We start from the raw sequence: 12,227 nt of genomic DNA on the forward strand, positions 1-12,227 counted from the left end.
ACCAAAGGAGGCATACTTTGGTTGCTCCTTATTATATAAACAGAAACCAGTGAATTTGTCTGCAAGAGTAAAGAGAAGGCCAGTTATTCAGGGGATACAGATGCTGTGTATTAAATGAAACTGTAGCTCTTATGGTGAGAAGAAAGCGTTATTGCCGTTTTGGGCAAGCCAAGTAAATGCAGTTTGCACAATCTCATGCAAGATTTCACACCATGCATTAGCTTTTGTAAAATGTGCTGAAGATGACTCTCAGATACTACCACACCCAGTACCTAATTACAGTCATTTATGTGGTTGCTGAAGTGAGCTGATTCCTAAATTAATCCATTGCAGATGTACTTCTGGACTATTTTCTGAAAGTTTCATAAAAATTTGCTCTGTGGTTCATGAGCTATTTTGCTAAGAGACGAACAGGGTTGATGCCAACAGCTAATGACAAAGGTTTTAAGCATAGATGTGCTATGGATAAGACTTATTGTATTGCGTGAATGAATTTCAGCTACAAAACTAAATTTGAACTTATCGTTTTGTGTTTTCAATGCTTATAGTTGTTGCGACCATTTTGAGTGAGATTGACTCCAATAGTTGTAGATGTAATTACCTTTCTGAGAAATTTATTAAACTCTATCCAGTGGTTCATCTGATATTTTCTTACCCCAAACATACATCATACAGAAGAAGACATGAGTCTTACTGTACTTGAAACTGGTAGCAGGTTAGTTTTAATTTCACACATTCCACAGTACTTGTAAAACTCTCTCTACTTATAACTCCAGTATTGTCAATCTACCTTAATTCTTTGAGTTTCAATTGTAATCATCTAAAATTTGTTTCATTAAGTGTCTTCATGGACAGAGGAGCAGAAGCAACCAAAGAGAGTGAAATGAAAACACCTGTGCAAATAAACCATGAGTTTTCCACTTGACAGCACTCTGAGGACAGATGCATCTGTGGTTTCGTTTGTGCAGTTTTTCAAGGTGAAACAGCTCAGCAGCAATGGTACTGAATGTTTGTTTTTCCCAAGATGTGTCTCATGAACAAGTTATGAGTTTGAGTTTTTACAGTTGGTTCCTGTTTGTTTCTGTTTCAAAAGTAAGTGTGGGTGACTGATCCTGCTCTGAGTAATATGAAATAAAGTGTTTTTATTTTTTTAATCTCAATTAGTATTAGAATTTGTAGCTAAATTTGTCATTATGAACATATTTCTTGCCTCTGAAAAAAATATGAAAATAACTAAAAATACACACACACACACACACACGCACACACGCATGCACGCACGCACGCACGCACGCACGCACACACACACGCACACACGCATGCACGCACGCACGCACGCACGCACACACACACACACACACACGTATATATATAACAATTATAGATGATTAGCAGAATTAGAAAACACAAATACTGCATTTTAGGTTGGTTGCTGATAAACTAGTAAAGGATTGAATCAACAGGTTAATAGATATGTGTAGTTAGTCCAATGTCCTAAAGTGGGCAGAAAACATAGAGCCAGTTTTATTCTAACAGGTTCCTAACTGCTTAAAGTCTCACCTAGAGTTCTTGTTTCAAATGCTACTTTATCAGGATTATTTTTATTAAACCATAAACAGGTGATTAAATGTAATATTTGGAAGGATCAAAGCCCGAATCATTAGATTATTAATGTTATTTTCACATATTTTGGTCAATAAAGTAATTATTTGCTCCCAACCTACAAAAAAGTACTTTTTTCGATATTTATTGCTTTTGATCAGTTTAAAAATTCAATTAAGTTTTAAGGCAAAAAAAAAAAAAACCTACAAAGACAAATATTTTTGCAAAGCACTATATTTTCAGTAATTATCTATTATTATAATACTGTAGGAGATGAAAGAAAGGTCACATGCCATTGGGAAAAAATTATATTGTTGATGTGGAAACTCTAATGAGCATTCTGCAAAGTCTTCAGACCAGGTGTTGTTTTAATGAATCGTTCAATAAAACAATCATAAGTATGAGCATGTCTATAAAAAGGTTTCAACAGCTTATTGCTCTGGAGCTTTCAGTTAACGTAATGTTATTGTTTCAAGATATTGTTGTCTCTTTAGTGAAATGGACTTTTTCTGGGGTTTAAAACCCAAACTAATTGTTGAAATAATGTAACTGACACCAAAGAGAAACAACAAACCACATTTTACAGAAAAAAAAACAGAATTTTATAATATTATTCAGCACATCTCCATGGTTAAATGCACACATTTTTACTTTCTTTACTCATTTTGTTTTCCAGTGTATTGAAATGTATGCATGTATGTATGATTAAACTGATTTAGCAACGATTTTATATTTTTAAAGATAAAACTTTTCAGTATCCTGAATTTTTGAAAAACTGTTAACCATGACAGCTCTGCAGCTCTTTATGCACTGAATTACTTGACTCAAGAGGATTAAATAAATATAGGCAATCTAACAGTTTAACACAGTTTCTCTTAGTCTCCACTAGAGAGCACAGTTTGCTCTGGAAAAGCAAATCTATCTTCTCTAAGTTCTTAATGTCACTCTACATTCAGATGAAATAGCTATAATTTCTAATGTTAATTAACTGTATATGTGCAAAAATTCTGAATTAACAAAGCTGTGGTGGTCTTTAGTGCCATTACAGCAGTTTGAAATCCCCACCGAACAGCTGAGAAACAAAATAAAGTGAGGTAAAAAAAAATTGTAAAGGTGTTTTGCAGTTGAACAGCTCCCTTGATCAACATAGAATATTCTGTTCATTGTTGTTCACTGTTTATGTTGGACAGCATAAATAAAAACTAAATATAAACATGAAAACATAGCGAATTTGGCTAATGTTTAAGTTTGCTTCAATTTGCAGTATTTTCTCTCAAACATTGAAGATTATCACACAGCAAACTGTTTGATTCTTAAAAAGGACGGGACATAGATGACAAAAACAACAAACAACATTCAACCAATTCAGACACTGACATTTTTATGTACAACCAATCATGAAGTGATAATTGGAGGGAAAAAAACAAGGAATGTAATATTTTATCTTAGTAAAGCTGAATCCCTCAGAGTGAGAGTGACCCTTTGCAACATTAAATCCATTACAAGCTTGGGAGAAGAATACAGCCATAAGCTCCAAATCTCTTTAATACAACGCCCATTAGGAAAGTGCTGAGCTCTTTACTGACAGCTAAGATGCTCCAGCACTCAGAAACATGTGGCCTCTGCTCTACATTCAGACAGTACAAAAATCAGTACTAACACTCATATAAGTAAATATTTTCGATTGCATTTTTCTTCTTCTCTTCCTATGTCTTCCTACCCACCCCCTCAAAAAAAATAATAATGCTTTATTGATAATGCATTTATTATTATTAATTGAAAAGCATTTAGAGGGAGGGATTCTGAAATGGTCCATTAAGTTTCAGCTTGTCATAAATTGTCATAAATTTTAGCATCAGAGCAAAAACGCTTGACAGTAGTGGATCCTGGTCTATCATTATTGCACACCCCTGAAGAGTGAAAGCAGGTGGTTCTGTTTTTGCTTATGTCTGTGTCTGTCTGGGTTGGCTCCTGTGTTTGTGTGTCTGCTACCAGAAAATATTTCAGTATTTCAGGAACCACTGAGCAAATTCTTATGAAACTTTATAAAAGTTTTCATTTGGTATTTTACAGCTGACTTTGAAATCAAAACACAATTCAAGATGGATGCCACAGTTTTCTGACGTTAGCTAATTTGTCTGGTGCGAAAGGTAGTGGATGATCTGCATTCCTTTAAGAATGGGAACGACAGGAGGTAGGGGTTCATCCTGCAGTGAGTTGTTGGTTTGGTTTGGTTCCAGTGTATGGCATCCTCAACTCTGCCAGTGTGCCTCAGGGCAGCTGTGGCTACAATGTAAAGTAAGAATGTGTTTATGAATGGGTGAATGACTGTAGTGTAAAGTGCTTTGAAGTTTTTGGACTTGATAAAGTGCTGTATAAGGAATTTTAGACCGTCACATTTTTGCATTTGAGTAAGTTGAGGAAAGTAAATCAATTTACTATTTTTTATAAAAGAAAATATGTAGTTGCTCAATTAGCTTAACTTGTTTAGTGGATCCAACTGACATAACTTGGTTAAATAAATTCAACACTTATTTTTTTTGAGTGCATAAACAGCTCATTTTCATGATGAGTTCCGATCATATTTAAAATTGTGGTGTATAATGAGGTGTTAAATTTTAACACAAAGAAGTAAAAGTATCATGGTTGTGTTTTAAATTTAACAAAATAAAAGTAAGTTATGATTAAAAAAATACTTGGTAAAATTACAGATCCTTGGAAAAATTACTTAATTACTATGATAAAGTAAATGTATTATAGTTACGATACACCTTTGATTACTAATGTCAAAGGTTTAACCTTTAAAACTGACTTTAATTGATGTTTTTACTTGTTTTTCTTCTGATTCGAAGAAATTAAGGTTTTAGTGAACTTCTGAAAGGTTTTTTTAAAATGTTGCACTTTGGTTTAGACTTGGGCCTTGGGATTTTTTTCAAAGAAGTCTTACAAAATTCTTCGGGCCCCCTTAAAACTCACTTACTCCTCTGGCTAATTAACTTGCTCTATGCAGAGGTTTTTTCATAAACACCAAAGTGTGTCACTGTGTTGATACAATATGATGTTTCTGCTTTTTTCCTAATTTTCCCTTGTGTGGTTTTCAGTTTTTCTGTTTTTCTGTTTGTCTAAAGGTAGCGCAACTGTGTTTGCTGCATGACCTTCTTAACTGCCCCTTCCCCCCTTCCCTGAACATCAAGCACCTTTGAATTTATTTCTGTGAAAGGCGCTATATAAATAAAACTTTACTTACTTTACTTACTTACAAATAAAGCTGATATGAAAACCTAATAAAAATTTGCACACCTTTATTTGTTTAGCAAATGCAGCCTTCAGGAGTCCCTCAAACAGATTGTCAACACTTTTAAAATAATCATGCTCTCAAAATAAGCACCTAATTCATATCTCATATATGAGAATAAGCAGGTGTAACCTTAATAACTTGATGAGTGATCAGTTATGTTTGCAGTGATGGCTGGATTAGATATTAGCTGTGGCCTAAATCAATTTGTGCTGACAGATTTGGAAAGTGATAATCCAAGGTGTGCCTTTTAAAAAGCCCGACCGTAGCCCTCATATCCATTTGTAGCGCAGTCCATCTCTGTCTCGCTCCAAAACAGCCAAGAAGAAACACAACTGAAGGGGCTGATAGCAACCGCAAGCCGCAACCATGAACGGCACAGAGGGACCCTATTTTTATGTCCCTATGGTAAACACCACTGGGATTGTCCGGAGTCCTTATGATTACCCTCAGTACTACCTTGTCAACCCAGCAGCCTATGCTGCTTTGGGCGCCTACATGTTTTTCCTCATCCTTGTGGGCTTCCCCATCAACTTCCTCACTCTCTATGTCACCATCGAACACAAGAAGCTGCGAACCCCTCTAAACTACATCCTGCTCAACCTCGCGGTGGCCGACCTTTTCATGGTGTTCGGAGGATTCACTACAACGATGTACACCTCCATGCATGGCTACTTTGTTCTAGGGCGCCTTGGCTGCAATTTGGAGGGATTCTTTGCTACCCTTGGTGGTGAGATCGGTCTCTGGTCACTGGTTGTGCTGGCTATTGAAAGGTGGCTGGTTGTCTGCAAGCCCATCAGCAACTTCCGCTTTGGTGAGAACCACGCTATTATGGGTTTGGCTTTCACCTGGGTCATGGCCTGTGCCTGTGCCGTGCCCCCCCTAGTCGGCTGGTCTCGTTACATCCCTGAGGGCATGCAGTGCTCATGTGGAGTCGACTACTACACCCGGGCAGAGGGTTTCAACAATGAGTCCTTTGTCATCTACATGTTCATCTGCCACTTCCTCATCCCACTCACTACTGTGTTCTTCTGCTACGGCCGTCTGCTCTGTGCTGTCAAGGAGGCTGCTGCTGCCCAGCAGGAGTCCGAGACCACCCAAAGAGCTGAGAGAGAAGTCACCCGCATGGTCGTTCTCATGATCATCTCCTTCCTGATTTGTTGGCTTCCTTATGCCGGAGTGGCCTGGTATATCTTCACACATCAGGGCTCTGAGTTCGGACCTCTCTTCATGACCCTCCCAGCCTTCTTTGCCAAGAGTTCCTCTATCTACAACCCACTCATCTACATCTGCATGAACAAGCAGTTCCGCCACTGCATGATCACCACCTTGTGCTGCGGGAAGAACCCCTTCGAAGAGGAGGAAGGAGCATCCACCACTGCCTCCAAAACCGAGGCCTCCTCTGTTTCCTCCAGCTCTGTGTCTCCTGCATAAACAGAGCACAAAGCGAAGGGTCAAAAATCTACCATCCAAGAAGAAGACTTCTGCCCCCCCAGGGAAACGACTGAAGGCTAACGTCTACAGAAATATTATCCTTTTTTGTATTTTTACAAACCAGTTGGTTCAACCTAAAGACAGTTGCAGGAAAGGTCGGCCCATTACAGAGTTGATCCTGTATGTACAGAATATCCAACTAAATAATCTATGAGATGTTTTTTTTCCTCAGAATAATGGAAAAAAATGCTATTCTTTTACAGTTGGATCCTATATGATAACTGGCTTATTTTTGAATGTAGAGGCATGTAATCAAGGCAACGTAAAATAAAACGCACTTTGCAAATGACTCATCCGATTTATGTTTTAATTCTAACTTGGGTGGAAAACTTCATATGACTGTAGTATATTTAATTAAACAAATAAATGTGACTGACCTATTCAAAATGCATTTATGTCTGGAGTCAGTTTCTACTTGTTATGTCAGTGTATACTTCTCCTTTGTATCAGAACTTTAGAATAAACAGCAGCTTAGACTATAGCTGGATTTTTTACAAGTTGGTGAATGCATTTAATCTCATTTTAATCATAGGTCACCTTGGACATAGATCTGAAAAGAATTATAACACTAATCCAGGATAAACGTGCATGACACAACAACCAGCTTTGTCTTATTGTGAGCATTATTTATTGAGGTTAACAACAAATTATAGTTAATACTAAGCTGTAATTACTAAAGGACACCTTAATACAAAGGTAATGAACATAAACCACATCTCTACTGTGGAAAACCAAAGGTGGAGAGAATAAATAAAAAAACTATTCAAAGATTTAATCAGAAACCTTAAAAGGTAATCACCAGATGTATACATTGTTTAAATGTTGCATACAATTTCTCTGCAAATCTAAATAATTTTCAAACTTACTTTGTAAAACATAAACCCCAAAGTATTTTGTGGTGACTGCAGCTGCTATATTGCAACAATAACTGAGGGACAATAATTTTTTTTTTACAAACTATCTTTTACAAAGTTACAAAGTTTTTCAAGGCTATAAAAAGTATCTTCTCTTAGGGCTTGTAGTAGAATGGTAAAACTCAAGTGATAGTTTTAGTTTTCTTCCACTGTTGAATTATTTTAAAGTATACTGGATCTTTAAAAAAAATCTATAGCCCTTCTACAGTTACCTGCATGTGAAGCTACAGCAGCCATAACGTTACAATGTTTAATGATATGTTACCGGAGAAGTTGAGGTCAAACTTAAGAAAAAAATATTGTATTATTTTGTGACAACTTAGCACTGAAAGATGAAACCTCTTCAGTCTAAGTTCAAATCCTAATATTTTGTATTTTAAAGATATTTAAATTTTGTTTGCATAAAACAAGGAGGTTGTGTTTTGAAAGTAAATGCCAGTTAAAATGTAACAATATTCATCACAGCCACACAAGTCTTACATGTCCACTCATATTTTATCTAAAGTTGGTTAAATTGTACTAAATGAGATGCTCAGTCGTACCAGTGGTACACTATAGTGTCATGCCTATACAGTTAAAGTTTTTGTGTGTCTTGGTTAAGAGAAGGCATTGTTTTATAATTTATTAAGCACTCATTGGTCTATTACGTCATCAAACTTGTAAAATTACAGTTGCATGTTTCAAGATAGGTAGACCCCCCAAAATTATAGGAAACTAAGATGAAATTACATGCATCTTAAAAGATTTTAAAAAAAATCACAGACAGGCTTTAAAAGCCTGTCTGTGATTGTATGAATAACATGCAACACTAATTTGCCAATACAAGCAAAAAGCTAAATCTTTGGAATATTCAGAAATGACCATTTTGAGACAATATTTCCATGTTACTTTTGTGTTAAATGTATAAATACTGTGTGTGCAGGCTAAACCCCAGTAAATATTGCTCTAGCTCTACAGTCAGTAATGATACATTTTGTAACATAGCGTGACTGCAACTGATGCATCAGACTCGACTTCAAAGGCCTCTCCCGAGATGTGCGCTTGTGCAGAGAACTGAAACCATTTTGAGTTTGTATGGAAAACTTTATTTGATAATAAAAATAGCATCCACAGACTTCTTTTGATAGCTACATATACATTGTAATCCATCTCAAGGAAAAGAAGCTGGATAAGTCCACATCTACTTGTACTTTGACTAATGTTATGTTTAGCTTCATGGGTCAAATAAAGCTATGAACAATGTAGTATTTATATATGCATAGTTATATAAAAAAGATTGGCCCATATACATGTACTGCTTTTTATCAACACAGAGACAGCATTATGTCTGGAGCACGTTGCAAGAAATAATGCTTGAAAAGAACACAGACTGCATACAAGTGCTTTATAATACAAAGGCAGGCTAACCATAGAGATAATCAAACCATCAGCTTCTGATTGACCACATACAGTCTTTCACGTTAAAATGTCTTTACATACCTGATCCGGAGTAAATCAACATATTTACCATAAATCATCAGGTCCATTTCAGAGATATAAACATAAAATCACATTCCTCTCTGCTGAGGGGTTTTCATAAATTTCTCTTTTTGTGCAAGAAAAAGGCAACATTTTAATTCTTGACGTGTTCCTACAGTGTTGGGGGAACTCTTTACAGGTGTTGGCCAAACTCTCCTTTTTTTTACAGTTATTTTTTTTTCTTGGTTACAGTACCATGGTGACAACAGTGATGGAACAATGCATTTGTGGTTTACCCAATATATAGTTTTAGTTCTTAAACAAAACATAAGACAGAAAACACACACAAAAACACATGGAAAAAAATAAAAGCAGCAGTCAGACTCCAGTGGCGTGACAGCATGGCTCAGCATGGCAGATTAGTTGTCTCCTCTACCAGGACTCTTCATATGTTACCATTACAGCAGCTCTGTGTGTGTCAGGACCCAGGAGGTGTGTGTGTGTGTGTGTGTGTGTATGTGTGTGTGTGTGTGTGTGTGTATGTGTGTGTGTGTGTGTGGTGGTGGCGGGGGGGATCAGGGTTTCAAATGTGGACATAATAAGTATGAGGGGATTGGGGCCACCTATTACTGTGGGATTACAGCGTGTTTCCTTATCCTTTCTTCTCACTCACCATTTAAAGTGGTTACACTACATTTTAATTTACACATGCATCTTGCACAGAAATAATTTACATTTTTTTTCTTTTTGGCATATCTGCACAATCGTACTTCATGGCAGCTTCAGCTGGTATTGTGGCGTAATGCAGACTAAATGATTCCACTCAACTGAGTAACAAATCTGACTGTCATTTCCTCACAGGACAGAACAACTCCCCCAGAGGTGGACGAGAGGCAGGCCTCTTTGTTTACTGTATCAGTGCACAAACGGGGAAAGTTTTTTTCCTAAAATTTCCATTTTAAAGGATACTAAAGAAAAAAGTGATGCCAGCTTTCAATTCGCTTTTGTGATTTGTTCATCTCTCAAGAGCAAACAGCTGTCAAACATTTCAATGCAACACAATTGGGGCGACAGCAACACACATCCTTAATGATTCAACGCTGCTGGCTCAAAACATGTGGCAATTTAAAAATAAATAAAGAGCAAATTCATTATTTCCATATATTATTATTTTTTATATAATTTAAAACTCTAGCGTTGTCATCCAATCTTAAATTTAGATTTGTTTCTCTTTGACTCCATTGTGAACCATCAACATCTTGTTCCAAAGTTTGTTCAGTAAAAGCAATTCAAGAGTGGAAAAAGACAAAAACAAGCTCATTAATTAGAAGTTACCACAAATGGAAGCATTTTTTTTCATACCTCGGAGGGAACAAATATTTAAAGTCAGCAATGTCTACAAAAAAGCAACATCACTGGTTTCATATGCAGGCACATACAATACCATTACTACAGTACAACAACCTCTGTTATGTTCAAAATAACTAGAACAATGACAACACAACTGGTAGAAACTGATAGAAGGATTGTACTCCTGCTGTTTTATTAATTTCTGGGTTGGGACCACAAGTAGGTTAGTCAATCAAATGAATCAATAAACAATTCAACCAAATAAAAAGAATAAGAGTTAGTATTGTCAGAAGTCCAATTCCAGTGTATGGTACAAAGTTTGCACAGATAGAGGAGAGAGCAGTGGGGGGGGACCTCTGCTAGATGCTGAGGTCTTTAGGACTTTCTTTGTACAGCCTCCTCTTGGGTTCAGGGACGTGGTTTGAGCTGCGGCCCACTGTGTTATTGTTATGGCCTGTGTTGTTGTAGGTAGCATTGTTGTGTGCAGCGTTGTTCTTCATCATGCTGTAGTAGTCCTTCAGTCTGGGTGCTGCTGCATAGTTCAGCTCGTCCCGGCTGTAGTTGCTGTCAGGGGAAGAGTCCCGCTCTGGTTTGTATCGTCTCCCCGTTGTCCCATTCACGCGATGTCGTTCCTCCCTTCTCTCCGAGGAAGAGTCTCTAAGAAGGTTGCCGTTTTTCGTGGCTTTATCGTACGTGCGGCCTCTGGAACGAGACAAGGAATCTGCACTGTTGTTGGTGCGCTCAGGGGTTGAAGCCTCGCTGACTCGCCCAGCTATCTGCGAGTCCTTGAGAAGCCTCCGCTCGTGAAACCTTCGTTCGGGGGTGACCGAGAGGAACCCTCCGTCGTCGTGTTCTCCCTCGGGCGTGCGGTCACGATGCCCTCGCTCCGCCCTGCGGTCCATGGATTTTGCCCGTCGACGATCCGGAGACGAGGCGCGCTTTCGGGTTGGCGAGCGGTCAAGGGAACCACGACGCTGTCGAAGATACTTCTCGTCCAAAGTGGAACTGCTGCTCGAAATCTCTCGGCCTCTTAGTTTTTCGGCGGCTGCGGCCTTTTTCCCCGAGTTGTCCTTCCTCAGAGTTTTTAGAAGTTTAGAGATGCCACTCTCGGACTCAGACTTCTTGACTTTACGGCCTCTGCTCTTCTTGTTGCCACTGTTGCTGCCATTACTGTCGGGGGACTGCTGTCTGGGTGTACTTTGACTGTGATTATTATTCCAAGTGTAATGATGATGGGGGTTAAACTGTCGGCCTTGGAATTCCATCTGATTTGAACCAGCCCTGTCCCTGTACTTGTCCATACCTCGGCCACGAGCAGCCTCCTCCAGGCATGATGATTTGTGAAGGTCTGGTGGATAACTGGACTCGAATGAGATGTGATATTGGCTGCTGGGTGTCAAGAATCTCACTTCCGGAGTGTTTTGTGCCCCGGGTGTGGGAGGGTGCCCGTCACTGCTGCCGTCTGCAGAAGAGGAAAAAAAGGACAAACGTTGAAAACAAACACCTATAAAGGGAATTGCTTGGATGAACTGCACACACTCTCGGTTTATGTGAGTTTCTTTGGCATGACAAAAACAAAATCAATGCAGAAATGGACATATGCATTGCTTCATATCCTTCATGTAATCCCAGAAACAAACAACCTAATCTAAATGGTCATTTAGTGGTTTGCACACACACAAAAAACACACCAGTGACACAAATAAAAAAGGCCTAAAAGTGTTTCTGCATGTTACAACTCTGGGTTGAAACGCAAGGTGATGTCAGCAGGTGCAACACATCAGCAAGTGTAGGGCAAGGGGTTATCAATGAGACAGCAGGCACCTAGGAAGTCATTTAAAACAAGATGTACACTGACTGGACGAACAGAAAATTAAACAGAAACACAAACAATAAAATATGCATTTCGATGAAAAGTTATGTGGGTTTCTATGGCAGCAGCGTTTGATGAGTAATGGCATCAAATAAATCCCTTTTTTACGTTGGCAAAGAGAAAGGATTTGTACATGTAACTCAGAAGTTACATTATGTCAAGTTTAATTCAAGCACGACGAGACGTGGCGTCAACACATCCGTACACGAACACAAAGCGGGATGCAATAAGGATGAGCTGA

At 38.3% G+C, this 12,227-nt stretch overlaps 2 protein-coding genes across 2 annotated transcripts in view; one reads left to right on the top strand and one right to left on the bottom strand.

The window, feature by feature from the left end:
• Window positions 1-5,197: 5,197 nt before the first annotated feature.
• On the top strand, window positions 5,198-6,680 carry rho (rhodopsin). The gene has a single exon (XM_014023398.1). The coding sequence runs from the start codon at window positions 5,267-5,269 to the stop codon at window positions 6,329-6,331; it is 1,065 nt and encodes a 354-aa protein (XP_013878852.1). The 5' UTR covers window positions 5,198-5,266; the 3' UTR covers window positions 6,332-6,680.
• A 1,687-nt stretch (window positions 6,681-8,367) lies between these two features.
• Window positions 8,368-12,227, bottom strand: part of LOC106528259 (membrane-associated guanylate kinase, WW and PDZ domain-containing protein 1) — a gene marked incomplete at its 5' end in the record, with an annotated part of 43,469 nt that continues 39,609 nt past the window's right edge. Inside the window, 1 exon segment of the mRNA XM_014023384.1 lies at window positions 8,368-11,575. Within this exon segment, the coding sequence (XP_013878838.1) occupies window positions 10,473-11,575 (1,103 nt within the window). The 3' untranslated portion in view covers window positions 8,368-10,472.

This window comes from Austrofundulus limnaeus, unplaced genomic scaffold (genome assembly GCF_001266775.1).
Source record: "Austrofundulus limnaeus strain Quisiro unplaced genomic scaffold, Austrofundulus_limnaeus-1.0 Scaffold366, whole genome shotgun sequence".
Classification (NCBI taxonomy): domain Eukaryota; kingdom Metazoa; phylum Chordata; class Actinopteri; order Cyprinodontiformes; family Rivulidae; genus Austrofundulus; species Austrofundulus limnaeus.